Consider the following 22717-nt stretch of genomic DNA (forward strand, 5'->3'; position numbering starts at 1 on the left):
TGGCTGTTTCTGTGTGGTGGGAGAGACAGCTTGGCGGATAGTACGGTCAGAGTATCCGTTCATCCTGAGGGCCCGATGTACATGTCTTAATTCACCGGTCAGGTGGTGTTGGTCAGAAATGCCATGGGCTCTGTGGTATAGCGTTTTGATGAGAGAATTCTTTTGAGATGGGTGGTGGTGGGAATCCGGTTTCAAGTAGGAATCTGTGTGGGTGGCTTTCCTGTAGACAGAATGTCCCAAGGATCCGTCAGGCCTCCTCTCAAACAGAATATCCAAGAATGGTAGTTTACCGTCTTTCTCCACTTCCATGGTGAATCTGATGGATGGGTGTCGAGAATTGATGTGGTCCAAGAAGTGGTTCAATGCTGGGAGGCCATGTGGCCAGATGACGAAAGTGTCATCCACATACCTCTTCCACAAGGAAGGACGCAGGGTGGATGTCTGGATGGCGTCTGATTCAAACTTTTCCATGAACATGTTGGCTATAACTGGTGACAAGGGGGAGCCCATAGGGGTACCCTCATTCTGTTTGTAGAAGGTGCCATTCCAGGTAAAATAGGTGTTGGTGAGGCAATGCCTAACCAGCGCAGGTACATCAGAATTCAATCCATGTTGGACTAAGTCCTCAATTATTGTTACGGTGTCCGGTACTGGGACTTTGGTAAACAAAGATACTACATCAAAGCTGACGAGGATGTTTGAGAGGAGGCCTGACGGATCCTTGGGACATTCTGTCTACAGGAAAGCCACCCACACAGATTCCTACTTGAAACCGGATTCCCACCACCACCCATCTCAAAATAATTCTCTCATCAAAACGCTATACCACAGAGCCCATGGCATTTCTGACCAACACCACCTGACCGGTGAATTAAGACATGTACATCGGGCTCTCAGGATGAACGGATACTCTGACCGTACTATCCGCCAAGCTGTCTCTCCAACCACACAGAAACAGCCACATGAAACTCCGACCAAAGCTATCACGTTACCATACATAGCAGGCGTGACCAAAAAGATCTCCAAAATTCTAAACAAACATAAGATCCAAGTCCGATTCAGTACAGTGCATAAAATCCGTGATCTGATTCCATCTGTGAAGGATGTCGTTCCTGACTTACAGTATCCTGGACTCTACAAATTGAGTTGCATTTGTGGTGATTGCTACATTGGAGAAACGAAACGTCGTGTTTCTGATCGTGTCCGCGAGCACAAGTCAGATCTGAAACACGGCAGAACTGATTCTTCGGCCGTTGCCGATCATTGCTACAACTCGGTGGGCTCTCATGAAATTGTCTTTTCCGAGACCAAGGTTCTCTGCAAACCTCCTGGCTACCATCAAAGGTTTGTACACGAAGCCATACAAATATACAAACACAGACATAATTTCAACCGTGATGATGGGTACAAACTTAGTAATCATTGGAAAGATGTTATCAACCACGCAAAAAAGACTTAATTACACTTTTTTGGACCATCTTATCTGACAGGCACTATTTTACTTTACTTTAACGAGTGTTAACATCCCCAGTGTTTAACAGTACTCTCTTCATTGTTCAGCCAGCATTGGTATAAACATGGGCATTTTCGTTCTTTTCTATCATGTGTATCAGGCCTCCCCTCCCCCTCTCTGTCCAATGCGTTGGCGTGTGCAGCAGTAGTTGCTTGCGCACAACCGCGTCCACGCCGTCGTCCATCCTTTTAGCTCCGCCCCCCCCTCCCCCTCCCGATGCGTTGTACGTGGCACTCCGTGCCATCTTTGAGCCCCGCCCCCCTCCCTCCCGATATGTTCCATTCATTGGCTACCACATTCTGATGAGCTCCCCCCCCCTCTCCTCCCCCCTCAACTTGCTTTTAAGGGATTACATCTTGAATCATTGCCTCACTTGATGCAGCTAATCTGGCTGTGACGGTCCCACCTGATGACGGAGACTTGTGTTGCCTCCGAAACGTCGTGATCTTTATTTTATTTTATTTTTATTAATTTTGATGTTTTACCTACGTGACTTTACCGAAAAAACCTAAGAATATGAATCCTTGCAGTCACGAAAGCTTCAAATCTAGAACTGTGCTGTATTATCGTGATAGTCTAAGTGTGTGGGTGTTCATGGTGCAGCGTGCTAGTCGAGATTGTGTGGACCACACCATGAACACAATCAGATAAGCTAAATGTGTGTTTTATAATTTGTCTCAAATTTGTAACCGTGTACGCTTTTTATTGTTTTGTGTAACTCATATTGTTCATAATAAAGGATTTTGGGTTTGATCGCGTAAGTATGTGTCGTAGCCCTCCACCACCCGACACAGCCAGTAAGGTTTGTCACAAACAACGCGCCAATTAGTTACTACTTCAGCCCACCGGTGTGTTGGAGAGTAAATCCACAACGTTTACAATTTGAGTAGTACGACGCTTCTCTGGTAATTACATCCAGCAACATCGGGCGATATTCTGGCAACGTAGTAACTAATTGGCACGGTTTCTTTACGTGACAAACCTTACTGGCTGTGGCGGGTGGTGGAGGGTTACGACACATTTCTACTTACGCAATTGAACCCAAAAACCTTTATTATTAACTCATATGTATTGACGTAATATTAACGTTCACTTGCGAAGCGCTCCATGATAATTTCATTGCGAAGGGCACATAGCAATAAAAAAAAATCTAGTTGAATGAATCGATTGATAAATTGACAGGGCAAGAAGTTAAGGGCTGAGCAAGGCTGCTCTCGCAGCAGTGGACCCACCCCGCCAGCTGCGCCATCTGCCCGCTGGAGAGCGAGTGCTGCCGTGGAGACGTCAGCATCTCGCAGCCGGTGGCAGGGATGGGTGTGGAGGGCAGTGCCGCCGTGGTGACCACTGTGCTGTTGCCCAGCGACGTGCCTGCACGGCCACGCAAAACCGAGGGGTTCTCAGAAAGGAGGTGCCATTGTGCGGGCACACGATGGCGCTCATAAGCGGGGGAACAACGGAAAGGACCGCCCCTGACTTGACAAAAACCCGACGGAGTATTACGTGATGGAGCTGTACCTGAGTGGGGCATCATTGCGGTGTTGAAGCTCACGACCGCATTAGAGTTGGTGCTTTCTACCTGTCATGCACACATACATATGCGTCCGGCATGTTATCAGTGGCCAACGCCTCTCTAAAGGCCAAGGATAATCTGCATTTAAAAAAGCCTCAACGTCCGTTATTTGCACTCAGCGTTACATATATACCAAACACGACACAAGCACACAGGTTCAAGTCTTTGTACGCGTATGTAGCCCCAACATCAATCCAAAAAACCTTTTCCAAAGTTAGCCCCACACCCACAGCACTCCCTCTGTATTACTACAGCCTGTGCCGAAGCCCTTAACCAGTCGGCACGCACCAGGGTGTTGGCAGGTGGGTTAATGCGTTTCTCCTTCTGTCGGCGGTTACAGAACCACACCCGCACCACCTCCTTCTCCATGTGCAGCTGCTCCGCTATCATGCTCAACTCCTCCGATGTCGGTTTGCAGTTCTGCTACGACACGCACGGACAGAGACACGCGCGCGCACGCACACACAGCCACGCGTATACCACAAGCGCGCGCACACACACACACACACAGCTCCTTGAGTTTCATACACAAAAACACATTCTCTACACTCGGAGATGTTTATTAGTTAAAGTAATTGTCGTTGTTGTTGTTTAAACATTCCATGCTGCAAGCTCTGGGGTTATTCACTTATGTGAGCAGGATACCATTGTTCATTGGGCCTCACCTCCAGGAAGCTCTTCTCCAGAGCCACGCGCACGTGCGTGTCAATGCTCGTACGCTTCTTTCGCCGCCGCCCCAAGCCCTCCAAACCCGAGGGGGACGCGTTTTGATTTCCGGGTGAGGTGTCAGCCGGAATGTGCTCTGGATGCACCCGGTGAGGACAGGGGGATGGAGGGGAAGCCAGGTGAGAACAGCCAGGGAAAAAACGCACACGGAATTACGATTGCGAATGGTGATGACGACACTCAAATCCTACAGAAGGCGCCCGGCTGGTGGGGTCCCTCGTGAACCCCTGACATGTGCTCGCGAGACCACTAACAATGCAACTACGATTATTCTTTGGTTCTTTCGGTAAAGTCACGTAGATAGAAAAATAATAACAAAGTGAATAAAAATGATTAAAAAATTATAAAAATAATAAACAGAAAACCACTAATGTAGACTGTAGCCTGGTTATTAAGTTTGGTGAGTGTACTGGCAGGCTATAATGTAGACTGTAGACTTGTTTTAAAGCTGATGAGCATATTGGCAGTCTATAATGTATACTTTTCTTGGTTCTTTCAGTAATTAAAATATAATAAAACTACATTTTAAAAAAATAGATATAAATAAAAACCATGATGTTTCGATTGCAACACAAGCGGTCGTCATCAGGAAAAGGGGGGTTAGCCTCTAAAGGCAAACTGTTTTTAAAGGTTTAGAGATGGGCGTAGCCCAAGTGTGCCAGCAGCATGGGCGGGGCAGCTAATGTTAATGTAGGAGAAAGCAACGCCAACGCAGTGGGTCTACACCAATCAAAAGGGCCACCGGGCAATCATTTGCACCTCGCTCCACATACCCACACTGCTGATGGTGGAGGTTGACAAGAATACACAAATCAAGTCATGACCCAAAGTGGTTGATGACATCTTTCCAATGATTGCTGAGTTTATAACCATCTTATACTCATTGGTTCTTTCGGTAAAGTCACATATGTAGAAATAAAATTAAATAGAGCACGACGTTTCAAAAGCAAAACAAACAAGCGCTAGTCCTCAGGTGAAAATGGCGTAAACCACACGGCGAGGGAACACACAGAGGGACATCACACACAGAGCACACAGAGAACGGCAAACTGCACGGAGGCAAATACAGCAAGAAGATGGGAGAAGTGAACTCAGCAAACCTTATTGTGTTGTCTTCTCTGTGTATGTATCTCTACTTGTTGTAATTTGGCTTCGTTTTGGTTTACCGTGGTTGGTGTCTTCGTTTTCCCATGTGTTTCCCCCGATTTGTTTCCTGCATTGGTATTTGCATGTCCATGCAGGGTTACCCTTCCCTTCCCCCACCTCTACAGCCTATATAAGTTCCTGTACGTTATCCCTCCGGGCGTCTTTCTGCGTGTGCCTCTCCATGTGTGTATGTCTCTTGGTGTGGTGTTGCTCGCTGTGTCCCTCTGTACTGCCCAAAACACCTTTCCCTCTGTGTGTCTTCTCTGTGTATGTATCTCTGCGACCTTGTACCGCGTGTCTGTTCATGAGTCCTTATCCTCTGTTAGCGTTGGTGTGTTCAACCTAGAAAATTGACACATGATTTAGCAGTCTTTTGAAATACGTGGTCAACCGGGTTTAGTGTCTAACTGTGTTGTTGGCCGACTGGGTTGCATCGCATTATATTTCTAAGGTTTGCTAAGTTCGCATCTCCCATCTTCTTGCTGTATTTGCCTCCGTGCAGTTTGCCGTTCTCGGTGTGCTCTGTGTGTTCCCTCGCTGTGTGGTTTACGCCATTTTCACCTGAGGACGAGCGCTTGTGTTGCGTTCGAAACGTCGTGATCGATTTTTATTAAATTTTTATTTATTTTTACATACGTGACTTTATTGAAAGAACCAATGTGTATAGTAATTCCTGCAGTCACGAAAGCTTCAATCCTAGATTATAACTATCATCTCGGTTGAAATCGTGTCTGTATATATGGATGGCTTCATGAACAAATCTTTCTTGATAGCCAGTAGGCTTCCAAAGTACCATCGTCTTAAAGAAATCTATTTTGTGTGGACCAGCTGCGTTAAAATAATGATCAGCCACAGCAAAAGTATTGGTCCTACTGTGTTTCAAATCTGCCTTATGCTCATAAATACGGTCCGATACATGTCGCTTAGTTTCCCCAATGTAACTGCTGCCGCAGATACAGCTGAGTTGGGATACGCCCATCTCTAAACCTTTATAAACAGTTTGCCTTTAGAGGCTAACCTCTCATTTCCTGATGACGAACGCTTATCTTGCCATCGAATTGTCGTGGTTTTATTTTTTTTTAATCATATTTAAATTACTGAAAGAACCAAGAAAAAGTCTACATCATAGACTGCCAATACGCTCACCAGCTTAAAAACCAGGCTACAGTCTACATTATAGACTGCCAGTACACTCACCGAGGTTAAGAACAAGGCAACAGTCTACATCAGGGGTCCTCAAACTTTTTAAACAGGGGGCCAGTTCACTGTCCCTCAGATCGTTGGAGGGCCAGACTATAGTTAAAAAAAACTATGAACAAATTCCTATGCACACTGCATATATCTTATTTTGAAGTGAAGAAACAAAACGGAAACAAATACAATATTTAAATGAAGAACAAGTAAAGTAAAATCAACAAACTTGCCATTATTTCAATGGGAACTATGGGCCTGCTTTTGGCTAATGAGATGGTCAATGTCCGGTTCCATATTTGTCACTGCTAGTCGTAACAAGTGATGCAAGTGTGCATCCGTTAGTCTAGATCTGGTTGGAGATTTCAAATGTTTAATTCTGGAAAAAGTCTGTTCACAGACATAAGTGCTGCCAAAGATGGTTGCCATTTTGAGTGCATGGTTCCTGAGATGAGGATATGTCTCAGAGGGGAGAGATGCATAGAAATTATGAAGGCTGCTTGACTTCAATGCGTCTTTCAGAGTCACAATTCTGCAGTTCAGCCAGTTCCATTTGGTAAATTGTATCCACATTTTCAATGTCAATAGAAAATGGGTTACGGAAAAGCTGTATGTCCTGTTCATGGAGATGAAGCTCTTTAAATCTAAATTGGAACTCCTTTTGCAATTTTTCCAGTGAATCCACACGTTTTGTTTGGGAATGCAACCAATGGTTTTTCCGCTAACAGATTTTGAGTTGTGGGGAGATGGCAGAAGTTTTCCTCCTTCACTTGTTTGATGAGGAGGCCTAATTTTACTTCAAATGCTTTGACATGTGATTGCATATCACAGATGAGCTTCCCCTTTCCTTGAAGTTGCACATTGAAACTGTTGAGTAGCTCTGTTACATCTGTCAGAAAGGCAAGGTGCCATTTCCATTCTGCATCATTGAGCTCTGGTACTTTTGTTTTTTGAAAGCAGAAAAGCTGTAATCTGTGGAAGTAAGTCATAGAAACGTTTCAAAACTCTCCCTCGACTCAGCCAACGGACTTCTGTGTGGTACAGAACATCTTCATAGTCAACATTAAGCTCAGACAGAAATACCTGAAATTGTCTGTGGTTTAGTGCATGAGCTCTAATGAAGTTAACACAAGATACCACAATTTTCATAACAGAGTCCCACTTCAGTGATTTACTACACAGCGCTTGTTGGTGGATGAGGCAGTGTATGGCTATTGGATGAGAATGGTTATGTTTGTCCATCTCTTGGTTAATGCGAGCAATTACTCCTTTCTTAGACCCCACCATGCTAGGAGCACCATCAGTTGTCACACTGGATAGTTTAGCCCAGTTCAGCTCCAAACCATTCAGTTTGGCAAACCTTTTCATAGATATCCTCTCCTGTAGTTGTTCCTTTGATGCTTTACAGTGCAGCAAGTTCTTCTGTGACTTCGACATAGTCATTCGTCCCACGAATAAAAATTAGAAGTTGTGCAGAATCACGAACATCATTGCTTTAGTCGAGTGCCAAGGAAAAATAGGAAAGTTTTTTGTGGAGTTTTGCAAATGCTGATGCAAATTGTCTCCCATTTCTTCAATCCTCCGTGTAATTGTAGGTCCTGAAAGACTCACTGTACTAAATAAATCTCTTTGGCAACAGAAAGAAGGCATTCTTTAACAAATTCTCCCTCCACGAATGGAAATATTTAGCTGCTTCTGCTTCACAAAAGTATTTTGCTGAGTTGTTAATGTATTTTTCAGTTTTAATATTTTATCTTTTCTCACTTCTCCGACCAAACAATCATATTTATCTTTATGTTGAGTTTCATAGTGTCGACATAAATTGTATTCTTTGAACACAGACACTATATTCTGGCATATCAGACACACAGCTCTTTCCTTGTACTGCATGAAAAAGTAATCATAAGTCCACTGTTCTTTGAATATCCTACACTCCGAGTCAATTTTTCTCTTTCTTGACATCATTGTTTCCTAGGGAGTCAAAATTGCTATTAGTAAAATACCAATATATATACAGCGCTACAAAAACAATATACCAGCAATAACTTTGCCCACACAGAGACCTACAGGCTGCACTGCCCATCAATGCAGTCTGATTGGGGGAACTCCGCTTTTACCCCAGGCTCACACTGGTGCGGGTGCCATTAAAAAGTGAATTACACCTGCAGTTTTGTTCACAGATCGCAGTGCGATCTGCGAACTCGCATAGGAATCTGATCGCATGGGGGAGAAGACCCATGCGATCCGATTCCACTGCAGGAAAAAAGAAGGCACATGTGCCTGTTTTCTTCCGAATCTAATGCAAGTTCAGCCATACAAGCATATGGCTGAACTCGCACTGCTCAGAGATCGCAACAGTATGAACCGGGGCTTACACAACATACAACATATAACCTCATACAACTGAATAGCAATCAGAATATGAATGCACTTACTGTCATTTAAATTGGGTTTCCTACTCCTCGGCTGTCTGTCACTGACCAGCACGGGAAAACAGCAGGCAGCCCCTCCAGAGATCAGAGATCACTCTGTTATTACCCCTCTATCATTTACCCAGCGGTGCGTGTACTGGGGATCTACATCCCCAGCACACAGGAATATCACTGGGAGTGGAGCCGAGGGGCAAGTGAGGGAGCTGAGGGAGGGAGAGCCAGTCAAGCGCAGCCAGGGGAGGGCTGGCAGCCTTAGGCCTGGGGGGCAAGTCCAGTCAATTGGCCCATTGAACCATTCACCAGCGCAGCCCAATCAGTGCCCACCGCCGCAGCTCAATCAGTGCTCACCAGCGCAGCCAAATCAGTGCTCGCCACCGCAGCCCAATCAGTGCCCAACACCGCAGCCCAATGAGTGCTCACCAGCGCAGCCCAATGAGTGCTCACCAGCGCAGCCCAATTAGTGCTCACAAGCGCAGCCCAATTAGTGCTCACAAGCGCAGCCCAATTAGTGCTCACAAGCGCAGCCCAATTAGTGCTCACAAGCGCAGCCCAATTAGTGACCATGGGCCGGATAAATGTCCTCGGCGGGCCGCATGTGGCCCGCGGGCCGTAGTTTGAGGACCCCTGGTCTACATTATAGACTGCCAGTATACTAACCCAGTTTAATAACCATTGCTACAGTGTACATTATAGACTGCCAGTACACTCACTCAGATTAAAAACCAGGCTACAGTCTACATTCGTGGTTTTTTGTTGTTTATTATTTTTATTCACTTTATTTTAGTTATTATTCTTTTTCTTCTATCCATGTGACTTTACCGAAAGAACCAAAGAATATGAATTCCTGCAGTTAAGTCAAAATTTAACTACAATTTTTTTTATCTCATCAAATGGATAAGGGACTCCGCTCACCGTGAGGGTAGCGGGGGATTATGGACCGTACTTCACCCCGCTGGCTAGCAACAGGTTGGCCGAAGAAGGGGAGCATAGACGTGGGGGACAGGGAAGCACAGAATAATAATGGATGTTGCCGCACTACCCTCTGCTGCCCACCACGTAGCCCCGTAGTCGACAACCACTGGCTGTGCGCAGTGGTTGCCTGTCCACCCGATATCCACTCACGCACGTGCACACCTGTGTCATTGAGCCACTTCTCCAGCAGGGGCTTGAGCTTGCACATGTTCTTGAAGCTAAGGTTGAGTGCCTCGAAACGGGAGATGGTCGTCTGACTGAAGTCATTGCCATACAGCTTGCCCATCGCCAGGCCTACATCTCCCTGCGAAGAATTACAGAAAACTAAACAGACGGACGAACTGGCGCGTACAATACGTGAAACAAAACGCGATGCGTGTCGACGTGGGAGCCCCCTCCAGCTCACGCTCTACTACCTGTGTGAAGCCCAGCTTGATGCGCCGCTGCTTGAACATTTTTGCAAACAGCTCCAGCTCCTCCAGGTCTCTGGGGTCCTCGGGTTGGATGCCTGGGCTGGCGGCGCCGCCAGACCCACCCGTGCCAACGCCCATGCCCGCGGCCACGTCGCCCACGGGCACCGTCGCTCTACTGGGCAGGGTAAACTACACAAAGACAACGCACGCACGCGCGCGTAAGCCGCTCAGCGGGCTGCGAAAGCAGGCCGTCACTGGGCCGAGTTGACCATCTGGGCCTTTTTATCAGGATCGCCTAATGAGCATTGGGAAGTCCTTAACGACACTGACACATGCGACTTCGGTGAAACACAAGACCATGGGGCATCTATCGGTCTGTCGGCTCCTAGTGGAACCGTTGATTTTGGAGGACTTCGCCAGGGCTAAAGACCGGGCCATGTCGTCATCATCATGTGCCCAATACTGGATACACATAATTGGTGGCAGGAGACGAGAAGATGAGACAATCGAACCAGCAGTTGATTGATAAAAGCTGATGATGCCGATGAACCATTTAACATCATCAATGACACGGCATCATTAAAACCAAGGGCACACAGCACCTATACACAAGGTTTGAGAGAAATGTCTTGGAAAGTTTATTCCCATACAAGTGATGGCCAGTGCACGAAGTATAAATTGCCTCGTTCGTAAGCATATGATGAGTAACCACCCGAACAGCTCTCGCCCCAACAGTGCAATGTCGGCTACATGGGGGAAATCATTGTCTCTGCGTGCACTCACCGGAGCTGCGACGCTGCGCTGCGTCACTTGAGGCAACTGCTGCAGGACGTTCTGTGCTTGCGCGAGTCCTGCGAGGACATCGAGGGAGCGTGAGCCATGGCGGCAACGTCGAAGACGGCGGTGCATGACCCGAGCCACCTTCCCACCCCCGGTGCTCCCCTCACCTGGCCTGGTGTGGCCTGCTTGAGGCAGGATGACTTGAGCCTGCTGCAGCCCGGTGGCTAGCCCAGTGGCGGGCTGCAGGAGGAAGAGCTGGTGAAGAGGCAGCCCAGTCTGGAGGTCCTGACCACCGGCACGCGACGCGGCAGAGAGGTTCCGTCAGCGAGCAATACGCACTGGGGCTTTGTGTCATAATCACTTTGCGAGCCTCTGCATGAGCTGCCGAGGATTCCAATTAGTATGCAAACGTGCACGTGTGGCCATGCGTAACAGGAATTTAACAAATTCACCACCTTGCCCCCATTGTAATTGATAAATTGTCACGATTATGGGTCATGATTCGATTCAAGAATCTATACATTCTTGCCATTGTGGTGAAAGTAAAGCTTGCAGGGTTTATAGAAAGCCAATTACGTAAAACATCTGATTAAAAAAAGATATAAATTTTTACGCACATAAATGCGTGCGCTGCGAGCATAATAAACTTTTTTAATAGATGAGCCAATGCATCGTTACATAAGGTTGTTTTTTATTTGTTATGCAATCTGGATTTTGATTGTTGTTGTTGGCAGCGTCCACAGGACACCCACTTGATGGGCGCCGAGAGCAATTGCGACTGGAAATAATACGTCTGTGGACGCCAGAAACGATGACCGACATAAGCCTAAAGCTTACAGAAGGAAAGTGTTACATGCATTTATAAGACAGTCAAGCATCGAATTACACAAACCATGCAGCGATATCCAATGAATGCAAAGCGGGATGCATGTATATGCCTGATGTTTACAAGTATCGACATAATTGTACATCAACAGATGAAGCTCAATAGGTTTTAATTAACACCCAAAAAATTTATTTTATATATATACTGCCCAAGTTGTATTACGGATGCATACATTTCCACGACTGGAATGTACCGCACAACATGCAAACAACGGGTGTAATCGGAGGACCCAATCAGCCTTCATCCATGTTTATTTTAATGCATATTACAGCTGCAACTGTCGATTGGTCTGTTCATTTTTTACTCCGACAACAAAAAAATGGTCAATTTAGTTTTCTGTATTCAAGAAACCAGTTTCCATCCTAACTCTCATCCAAAACCACCATCCACATTGAATACCCGCTCAATGTACATGTTTTAATCTACCAAATACAAAAAACCATGGCCTCATCAGTGTTCCTGTTTTAGCCCAATGTGCACAAATTCAATTTAATTATATATTTTTTTCAAACTACAACCGTTCAAATGAATATACCCATCCAAATCATAAAATAATATAAAATGCGTATTCACGATATATAAAACAGTATATGATTGTTGTCCTGAGCTTTCACCCGGTTCACCTAAATAGGCATACAATAAATTTTGCATCGTAACTAATCAACTGTTGATTACACATTTAGTCAGTTGTTGCAGCAAATATATATCATCATTTTTTTTGTGTTTACTTTGTTGTCCTTCCGCCGCACCTCTGATTAAGCACGGTTGGCTACGTACGGTGCGAAAGAAGTTCAACATACATATGTACATTAATTCAAAGTATACTTACATATTTAAATCCATTTTTATACATAAAAACGGTCGTAAAAATCACTACACATCCACTTATTTGCACACACTTGACAGCAGGTAATGGTGGAGGTTAAGGGATTCACGACGAACATTAGGGCTGGTCATGCAATGGTCTTCGAGCAGGGGATCATGCAATGGTTTGAGACGTGGTAGAATGTCACAGGACTATTAACACTCACACCACAGCGGTACAGAGATTCCCAACAAGGTCCATTTCGGCACACATGGTACTCAAGAAGGCCAACTGCACGGCACCTTTCCTGGACAACCAGTGTTGTCGAACGAGGCTGTCCGTATTGCAATCAAATGACCACTTTTCCCAGGCTCACATTAAAAGCTGCATCACACTCCATTCCACCCCTAAAAAAAAAGGAACTCGATGGTGTTACCAGAAACACCGTCAATGGACAGTGCTCGCCGCTAACTCACGAGAAGCAGTGCGGCTTCGTTCATGAGCTGGTGAAACGGAGTTTCCAATGTCGCAGCTACGGTGAGAGGAGAAGCTCGTGCAAGCTTCGTGATAGAGCCCAGGGGAGAGGGGTCAAGGGCGAGGAAAATGGCCAATTAGAGAGCCCTGTGGAGACGACACGAGGTCACTAAAACTGCATTGCACAAAAGAGTCTCACTAGCGTTTAAGTTGAATTTCTCAATGTCATATTTGTTTACATGAACGAGAGTACACTTTCAACGTAGTGAAACTAAACAAACTCTCATCCAACAATTTAAAAGAAATGTTATATTTTATCATTAAATGTAACATCACAATTTTTATTAACAAAAGATGTCTCATTTATCAACTGCACAGGGCTCTGTGTATGGAATGACGATGATGAAGCCAGGGTTGGGGGTCTGTAGCCGGTTGTTTAAAACATATAAAGTGGACCTTGCTCTTACGACTGTCTTAAAGCAGTGCCAGTGAAGGAATAACAAGGTCACTTGAAGTGTTTTATGCAAATGGCCACAGGAGTCATGCTGACAGAGGTGGGTGATCATGGGGTCACACCTGCGTTGCAATTTGTATAGGCTGAGCCAGGGATATCTGTCCCTGTAGTTGACTTAGTGAAATCTGTCCTGTGGACTGGTTTATGGTGAAGTGGGCAGTTGTCTGCCCAGCTGTTGCAGCCTGTTGCTGCTGCTGCTGTTGCTGTTGTTGATGTTGCTGTGTGGCTGAAGTGATGAGCTGAGCCTGCGCCTGCTGTATCAGCAGGTGCTGCTGTACACCAGCCAGCGTCAACTTGCAGGAAAAAGAAACACAGACCTAAGTGCCGTGCAACCGGTGGTAACCACACAACTCGGTGGCCGAGTGGTTTGGTAGTTTTCGGTGAGCTGAACCAATTGTGCCACAGCAACCATAACACAACACAAATTAAAGGATGCATCTCAACCACAGTTGCGTGTCGTGGAACACACCATACATAAGTGTCAATATTTACCATTTAAAGTTTTCCTCTTGGCAACAGAGCACAAAAAGAAAATCAAGCTTCACTTTCCTAGCACCTTGTCTTACCAAATGTAAAGTTACATCAAAGTACAATCTTCAGTATTTTATACTGCAAATAAAAAACAATTTACTGCATTGACAGTCTTCCCACGAATGCCGACATAACTAGACTCTCTCTGTTTTTGCAGCTGTGTGTAGCTGAGAGACCACATCGTTAAATTATTAAAACGTTCATCCAGCAATGGGATGAGATGAGCCAATAACACAAAAATGCAAAAAAACACTTTTTACCCCATCTTACGTGTGTGCTCTCCGGATAAAACAAAAGGAACGCACACCACAGCCTTTAGTCAGTTGTGGCTGAGCTCGCACAGTAACCTTCGCTTTTGTAATGTAGATGAGCTGTTTAAAATGTTAAGAGGTCGTTACCCCAGCGATCTGGCCGCCTGCAAACAGCAGCTGTGCCTGTGGAAGAGCTGCCATGGTGATGGAGGGCTGGCTGGTAACCTGAGACATTTGTGCAGGTGCCTGGGCCAGACTAGCTTCGGCCTTAACCTGTGAAACACACGTCGATACGAGAGTGCACAAACCCACACACAAGACACAACTACGTTAACGTGCAGTCTGCACCACAGGCGGGAGGGCGATTACATTCACGGCAAAGCACAACAGCGCAGCCTTACAGTAACATAAGGCAAAACTATTTCTTGGCTAATGTGAAGTTCTGACAAGGCCATTAGGACGAACCGAGGGGATATAGTCAACACTGCCCTTTCCCCCTTGAGATTACCGTGAAGGAATGGTTAACCACCAAGGTGTGCAAGATCACTAATCCTCCCTGCCAAATTTGTAGCGATCAGGAACTAAGTTTTCAAGTCAACAGACACTCCAAACAGGTAGCTAAAAGCTTAAAAGAAATCCCAAACAACAAGTTCAGCACCAGATGTAGGTTTCAGGGTGCCATATGGGACCTGAGTTGTGGCCTTTACTGTTTCATCGCCTAAAAGAGCCTGGCTAATGTTTAAAATGAGCCCATGGGCAACCCATTTTCACCTCCTTGTGAAAGGCCGAGATGGTCGAGAACTTGACCTTCTTTAAGGCCACTAAAGACAGGCCCACAACAGAATCCCATTGAAAAGTATTTGCTACGCAAGAAGAGACCAACCACACGAGACTGGGTGCATGCTCTCTCTTGACCACACCATGTACAGTCTCCGGGTGGAGGGGTCTTCTGGACTTTTACAGAAATTCCTGAACGTCGGGGTCTCGGCCCCAATTTTTAAACCTGGCTCTTTCAATGTCCAGACCATTACGAGTAGGGCTACGAGGCCCTGGTATTAGTGTATATCAAGCTTGTCCTTCCATTGCACCTTTCTTTAGCACGGCTGGCTATGTACGGTTGGCTACGTACGGTGCGAAAGAAGTTCAACACAAATATCAATTAAAAGTATAAGTATAGGTTTTACCCTTTCTGGCAATAAAACAGGTGTTAAGATATTATTGGTTCTTTCGGTAAAGTCACGTAGAAGGGGAATAATAAAATACCTAAAGAACCAAGAATATGAATCCCTGCAGTCACGAAAGCTTTAAATCAAAATGTAGGTGTTAAGATGTTAAAACACCAAACTGAAACCTTTTGCAAGGAATCATGTGTGCATTAACCATATATACGTGTGGTGAACATGCAAACAAAAAAACATGCTCTGGTAGTAATTCATCAATTAAAAGTGTCTGCCATGGGGCTGGAATTTAACACTGACCAAAAATTTTTTGTTCAGTACTAAAACTGAGGACTATTGGAAATTAATAACTTCACATTTTCCGATGGTAAATAAGCAAAAGCTTCAGTTACGTGCCACACAGCGACACTTACAACAGTGCAAAGAGGGGGGGGGGGGGGGGGAATGCCATCATCATATTGTTTTGTGGGCAAAACCACAGATGATGCACACAATGAAAAATAACATCAGGGCAGATGCCAAGGAGAGGACCGGTAAAGTGGCAGTGCCGTGGAGCCACTTGAGGGAGCCATCGCCTCTAACATACCACCAACCGGTACAGTGCAAGGAAATTAGGTCAACTTATGCACCGCTCATAACAAAACAGTTGCTCACGTAGCTAACACCGGTGCATGTAGCGTTAATGCCACAGGAAATATAAATAATGAAGGCGGCAGTGAGTAAGGTAACAGAAAGGAGTGAAATTGGTCCTCTTGCCTGTGTAGAGCCGTTGTAGCCGTTGTAGACGGCCTGATTTAGACTTGCCGCGGGTGGCAAACAAACACAATGGGCGTGGCTACGTCGGTACGCGGAGCAGGTGCTCGCAGCGACGTCCTCGCCGTACGCTGGGATCCCCCACAGTCCCTCCCCTCGGGGGGAGATGGCTATTTAAGGCGGTGAGCCGAAGGGCTCTGGGTCTAGTATTAAGCTGTAACCAGTGAAGAAAGAAGACCAGCTAGACCGGCCCTGGAACTCCCTGGGATCGCTGTCCTTTAAAGGACCGACCAGGCAAGCCAGCGGCGTGGCCCCCAGAGCCCAGAACCGACGCTCTTCTAAGAGCGGGGTCTGGGTATTCGGGGTGCCGTAACCTAGGTGTAAGCTAGCTGTGAGCTAGGCTGTTGTGTTCCGTAGCTAGACGGGTGAAGGGGCCGATACCCCTTCAGTTACTGTAAGCTTCCGAGTTACGTGCTGGTGTTAATAAATAAGCGTGTGCCTCCAACTATGTGTCAAGTCTCCCTGGAACCATACTACACCTGCAACTCTGGGGTAGGAGATTAAAGTGGGATTAACTGTGGTTAAACCTCCCCTTACCAGCAAGTACGAAAATGAGACGGAGCAAATTTTTCGGGCAGTGCACAATGAGACGTAGGTGGCATCAGATCTAGGTATGTCCGTTAATTGAACTTCTTTCGTGTCGTACGTAGCCAACCGTGCTAATCGGAGGCGCAAATCAGAGATGACGCTAACCGCGGAAAGGGCATCAACGACCAATCATCTCGTTAAACGATTGCGGGACCTGCAAGGATGACGCAGAACTGCTGGAACTATGCGGTGCAGCATCATCATTATTCACCGCTATGGGGGGGAGGGGGGGAGGAGCGGGGTAATTTTTCAGTGCCGAATTTTCGGTGCCAATTAAATCTTTCTAATCTGGGTCCACGTAGAATTGAAGTAATTGAAATGCCGTTTTTTTGCGGTTTTCACAATAGGGTGGGGGGGGGGTACGCCGGTATCTGAGAGGTGGTGCACAAGCTTCAAGAAATAAAGCGTGGCATCACAAAGTATGTAAGTCAATCAATAAACATTTTTTCGTAAAAATTCGCCCCCACTAAAGAGAGCATCGCAATACTTTACAGTCTAAATTAAACTAAGGTAGTCCGACCTATAAACTCAAAACGCATATGAAAATAAAAATAAATGAGCAGACACACTCAAGGCAAAGCAAAAAAAAGGAAATGCAAGTGTACACGTTTTGCTAAAACGAGCACATTTTATGTTTTATTTTTCTAAGTACACGGTTAAAGTTTCCAAATGATTGGCAATCACAATGCACGACTGTACCATACTGACGTGTGTCATTCAAAAACCAAATCCAGATTGCCAATGATGAACAAAAGAATGAAACTGAACTTTTATGTTACTAAGTGACAAAGCATTAAAATGCAAGTGACCTTGACATGATTTGAGAAAATGGGCCGTTTCTATGCGACACAGGCAAGATGCCTAAACAACAAGCAAACGTACGCGTACAGGACGTCAGAACGTTTGGCTGCTGCAGCTCCTTACTATTAAAATTCCATCCCTTTATTACTGCTAATCCTACTTCCTCCCTTTATTACTGCTAATCCTACATAATACACGAGCATAATATGACTTTGAGACCCCCCCCCACCACCTACACATTCCACAAGTAGTGACTAATCCCATATCTGCATTTTCCATAAATATGTTAAACTGATCTGTTGATATGCAAATTCATCTGTCAAGGCGCCCTCCTCCTCTAACCCAGCTTAAATATACGCTGGTGGGTAATTCTAGATTTGAAGCTTACGTGACTGCAAGTGTAATGTAGTAACTCGGCGGGAGACGACTTCACGGGTAGCACACTCTTTTATTCACCAACTTCATTACACAGGTGACTAACACCCACTGTAGTTACTCGGGTGACTAACACCCACTTGGTTACTCGGGTGACTAACACCCACTTGGTTACTCGGGTGACTAACACCCACTTGGTTACTCGGGTGACTAACACCCACTTGGTTACTCGGGTGACTAACCCCCACTTAGCTACTCGGGTGACTAACACCCACTTAGCTACTCGGGTGACTAACACCCACTTAGCTACTCGGGCGACTAACACCCACTTAGCTACTCGGGTGACTAACACCCACTTAGCTACACGGGTGGCTAACACCAGCCTACCCCACAGGGTTCTCCTGGCTACACCAACACGGGCTCTTACGCCCCGTAGCCTATCGGAACACACCCAGCCGGGGTGTCCCTCTCGACTCTGGGTCCCACAGTCCCGACCCACATGGGCGTCGGACCACGGGTCCCACAGTCTCGCCTCCGAGCCACACAGGGCCCCGGTCCCAACAAGGACAGCGGGACTAGGGGTCTCAGGGCACTACCTCTTCACTCCGTCTTCGATCTTCAACTGGTTAACAACAACCCCGAGTGCTCTCGCGCGTCCCCCTTTATACACCTCCTGCGGACGTCGTTGAGAGCACCCATCCCATTTGACCAATCACTGGGCGCTGGCTACGATCCTCTTTTCCCACAGTGTCAGCGCGCCTCACCACTCACGCCGCGCCGCCCCGTGATCTCTCACTCCCGGCGCGCGCGTCCACACCACGCCGACAACGCGTGCCCAACCCCGCACCCCGTGCCGCCCCGTGATCCGTCACTGTCGGCGCACGTCAACACCACCACTACACAAGGATTAATACTCTTAGGTTTTTTCGGTAAAGTCACGTATGTAAAAAATAAAATTAAAATTAATCAAAGTAAAATAAAAATTCACGATGTTTCGGAGGCAACACAAGCTTCCGTCTTCAGGTGGAACCGTCACAGCATGATTGCTGTATTTTTTTTTTACTTGATACAGCACTTGACTTGACACTTTACTTGATACTGCAATCGTGCTGTGAGGGTTCCACCTGAAGACGGAAGCATGTGTTGCCTCCGAAACGTCGTGATTTTTTATTTTACTTTTATTAATTTTAATTTTATTTTTTACCTATGTGACTTTACCGAAAAAAACCTAAGAGTATACGCTGGTGGTGTTCATTCAGACGCTGGTGGTGTTCATTCAGACGCTGTCTTTCGACAGCCCTGTTCTTCACCTGAGGACGGCTGCTTGCGTTGTGGCCGAAACGTCGTGAGAATTGTATTTTATTATGTTTTATTTTTATTATTTTATTATTTCCCTTCTACGTGACTTTACCGAAAGAACCAAGAAGACGTCAGAACGGCTAAGGCTGTTCCAAGTGCTGCAAGATTAGCCCCACTGAGCCACAGCGTGCAATATGCAGCTCATCATTCCACTCCCTACAAATGCCGTAACGCCATTACAAAAAATCTACAACTCTTTTTACCGAAAGATACAAAGAATATGAATTCCTGCAGTCACGAAAGCTTTAAGTCAAGATTTTTTTGTCGCACTTTTGCATGGTCTCCGAGTCTTGCACGATCCTGCCTTACGTGTTCCATAAACCCAAAGGTACAAATTTAACATTTGCTTTGAATGCTATTTGCATTAACTATAAATAATTCGATCTTAAAAGCATGATTTAATTAATGTATTGTGACCACAATTATGAATTTCAATACAAAAAGTTGATGAATGATTATAATCCCTGTATATTCCAAGAACAAAAAACCTTACTCATGTAAATAATTAAGAGACAAAGCAAAAACAAACATATATAAACAATTTAGCTAAAATGATCAGTTGAAGCCTAAACCTGTTAAGGCATGGCTCGTTCCTGCGGACAGTTACCAAACATCTGCAGATGTAAATTTAAATAACGGAGTGGTGCTCTTCCCCCAGCTGATCACCAACACGGATGTGACGTCCAGTGGTCACTCGTTGGCAGCACTACATGGCCCGAGTTTTTTCTATCGTCTAGCAAGGGGGCACAACTGGCCCACACGTGGTTACGTCACAGCATCAGCCAGCCGCAGGGAGCTCTGGCCTATTTATAGTCGGATGCCCAATATTTTTTAAGCTGACGTTTTGATGGGTTTTTTTTATGTACGATTGAGTTTTTTTGCTATTCAAGCGCAGTATAATACCATAGCATCCCATTCCCAAAGACGAGGCAAGCACCTATTTCTGGCATCGACATTCACAGATAAAGATCTGTGAATATGGCAAGGGAGTCCCCTCACTTGCCTTTTTAAAGTCTGAACGCACCGATAATTAATTATATATACATATCTCTGTTGAGTGGGGATTTTACTCAAATTTAGGGGGTTTCCCTTCAATCGTATCATGTTTTTTTTTCCTGATGTGGAAACACTGGTGACTGAACGTGTGGAGGGAAGTGAATCGTGCAGCCTTACCCAGAGTTCCTTGCTCACCTGTCCCAGCATGCTTAGCGGGAGACCATCGTGGGCGGAGATGATGTGATAGTCCACTCCATTCACCTTCGGTCCTGCAGGCATCAAATGACAATGCTGGGATTCAAGGTGCCAGGACGACCCCAGCTAAAGGCTTCAAAAATTGTACAATTCAGATTTCATAAGCTCTTTGTACATATGTTGAACTCGACTTACAAAAATTTAATCCCTGTTGTAATGTGAGAGGTAAAGTGCAGAGAGTGAAAGAAATCTCCTTTGGACGCCGCAAAAACGAGTACAGCAATGCGTCATGTTGGGAAACAATCCAGGGAAGCGATAACAATTAAATACTCTAAGTTCATTTAAAAATGTGTCATGACCAGAAATCAGAACAGGGTACTCCTCTCAAGCGATGTGGTGACTATTCATCAATATACAGTATAATAAGCCCTGAGAATGGACATTAATTGAATTGCAAAACCAAATTATGAATGTGATGTTTACAGTGACTGGCAACAATGACGAGAAATCAGTCTAATTACAAGTGAGAATCTGTTTCACTCCGAGTGGTTGAACGGGGGGGGGGGGGGGGTGAGCCTATGATTGAAACACTTTTGATGCTGTGGCTCTGACAGTCCGCCGGTGGATCCAGGTGCATTTGATCTTCTACCTTGCAGGCATTCGCAGAGCTATTATAGGCTGTAAGCGCTGGAGCACACCTAACTCTGCTGAGAATTATGTGTACTCCGGTAATATACATGCTCCAGCCTCCTGCTCAAAAGGCATGGCATTGTGATGCTTTGTTTTATGTTCTTTATATTTGAAGTAATTGGGATGGCAAGGGTATAGGAAATATGGGAACTTGTTAAAAGCGTGCGTATGTATCCATAACACAAGTGTTTTGGGTTAGATCGCTTAAATATAAATGCGTCGTTAAATATGCTACCACCCAACACAGCCAATTAGTAAGGTTTGTCACGTAAACAGAACGTGGCAATTCGTTACTAATACTGCACACCGGTGTGTTGGACGGCATATCCACAACATTTACAATCTGAGTACGACATTTCGCCAGCAATTACAACTAGCATCAAGTGAAGGCCATATTTGTAGAGAAATCCTGTTTCGTTCCATAAAGAGGGATAGATGTGATGAAAAAAATATCTGACTAGTTTATCGGTTACTCCCGCAATGTACCGTATTTTTATACTTCAATTACTTGGTCAGTTTCAACGCTCGTGTTATTTGATTTGGTTTTGGCATTCAGTTGATTTGTGCATCATTGTAACTGTTAAATTGCAGCGCTTCTTCAACTATCACCATCTGACAATGTATGAATATCTTAATAACTAGCTTGTTAGCCCGTCCAAGGATGGAAGTTGTAATATTAAAGATGTAAATTCAAGTTTTATTACGTGATTGTTAATTTTATTAGAAAATGTAGCACAAAGAAAATTTTATTAACTTATTAAATTAAATTAAGGACTTGGAAGATTTCTCAGTACATGATATTTTGTGTGAATCTCTTATCACTGTTCAAAAGGTTTCCCTGCAGTTGGCTATCCTTGATGAACACATTGATCCGCTGAGGATATTTAGATCTAGACAGGGCATTTTAGACACTGTATAGGGGCATTGTGATCTGCAGAGGGGCCAAATCCAGCTAGCATAGCGGCAAAAGAAGCATTAAAATTGTTAAATTTTTTGACCAGGCTCTCTTCGGTATCTTACACAATAGGCAAAGGCGAACAATCTCTGTGGCTGTATAATTTGTAAAAACTCGTAACTTCACTTTAGCACTGTTTTCAAATCACCTGAAGCTGTTAACTGACAAATTAATCTTGACAGATGGACGCTTCATAGCGCAGAGTGAAGAAAGTAGAGTGCTGACACTGTCTGAAGTAACTTAACAAATAACGAACACCAAAGAAGAAGCATGAAAGTTATGAATAAATTGATCAAAGTATAATTTTATCTTGTCTAAATGTAATGAAGGGAATATTTAAAAGAAGAATGTCATAAAACACTTCACTGCATTTCACTGTAGCACTGTATTAACGGCAGTGAATGTTACACAAAAGGAATTGATAAAACACCTCCCAGTATTTGACCGCATCACTGCATTAATGGCAGTGGTTGTTGCACGCAACAATGTCAAAAACACCTGACGTAATGTCACAGTAGCGCTGTATTTAACGGATGTTCAATTACTTGCAACTCACTGCTCTG

At 45.1% G+C, this 22717-nt stretch overlaps 1 protein-coding gene across 5 annotated transcripts in view; it reads right to left on the bottom strand.

Moving 5' to 3' along the window:
* Positions 1-22717, bottom strand: part of LOC144933611 (POU domain, class 2, transcription factor 3L-like) — a 98064-nt gene that overhangs the window by 10408 nt on the left and 64939 nt on the right. For 3 of the 5 annotated variants that reach the window (XM_078858595.1, XM_078858621.1, XM_078858612.1), the window contains exons 3-13: positions 20492-20583; positions 14352-14477; positions 13485-13715; positions 10911-11028; positions 10747-10814; positions 9967-10152; positions 9713-9854; positions 3749-3885; positions 3372-3506; positions 3029-3089; positions 2746-2881 (exon numbers count right to left, since the gene is read on the bottom strand). In XM_078858595.1, the coding sequence (XP_078714721.1) occupies positions 2746-2881; positions 3029-3089; positions 3372-3506; positions 3749-3885; positions 9713-9854; positions 9967-10152; positions 10747-10814; positions 10911-11028; positions 13485-13715; positions 14352-14477; positions 20492-20583 (1432 nt within the window). The remainder of the gene's footprint in view (positions 1-2745; positions 2882-3028; positions 3090-3371; positions 3507-3748; positions 3886-9712; positions 9855-9966; positions 10153-10746; positions 10815-10910; positions 11029-13484; positions 13716-14351; positions 14478-20491; positions 20584-22717) is intronic. The other 2 variants (XM_078858604.1, XM_078858631.1) reach the window with 2 other exon arrangements.

The sequence above is a fragment of the Lampetra fluviatilis genome, chromosome 1 (assembly GCF_964198595.1).
Source record: "Lampetra fluviatilis chromosome 1, kcLamFluv1.1, whole genome shotgun sequence".
Taxonomy (NCBI): Eukaryota; Metazoa; Chordata; class Hyperoartia; order Petromyzontiformes; family Petromyzontidae; genus Lampetra; species Lampetra fluviatilis.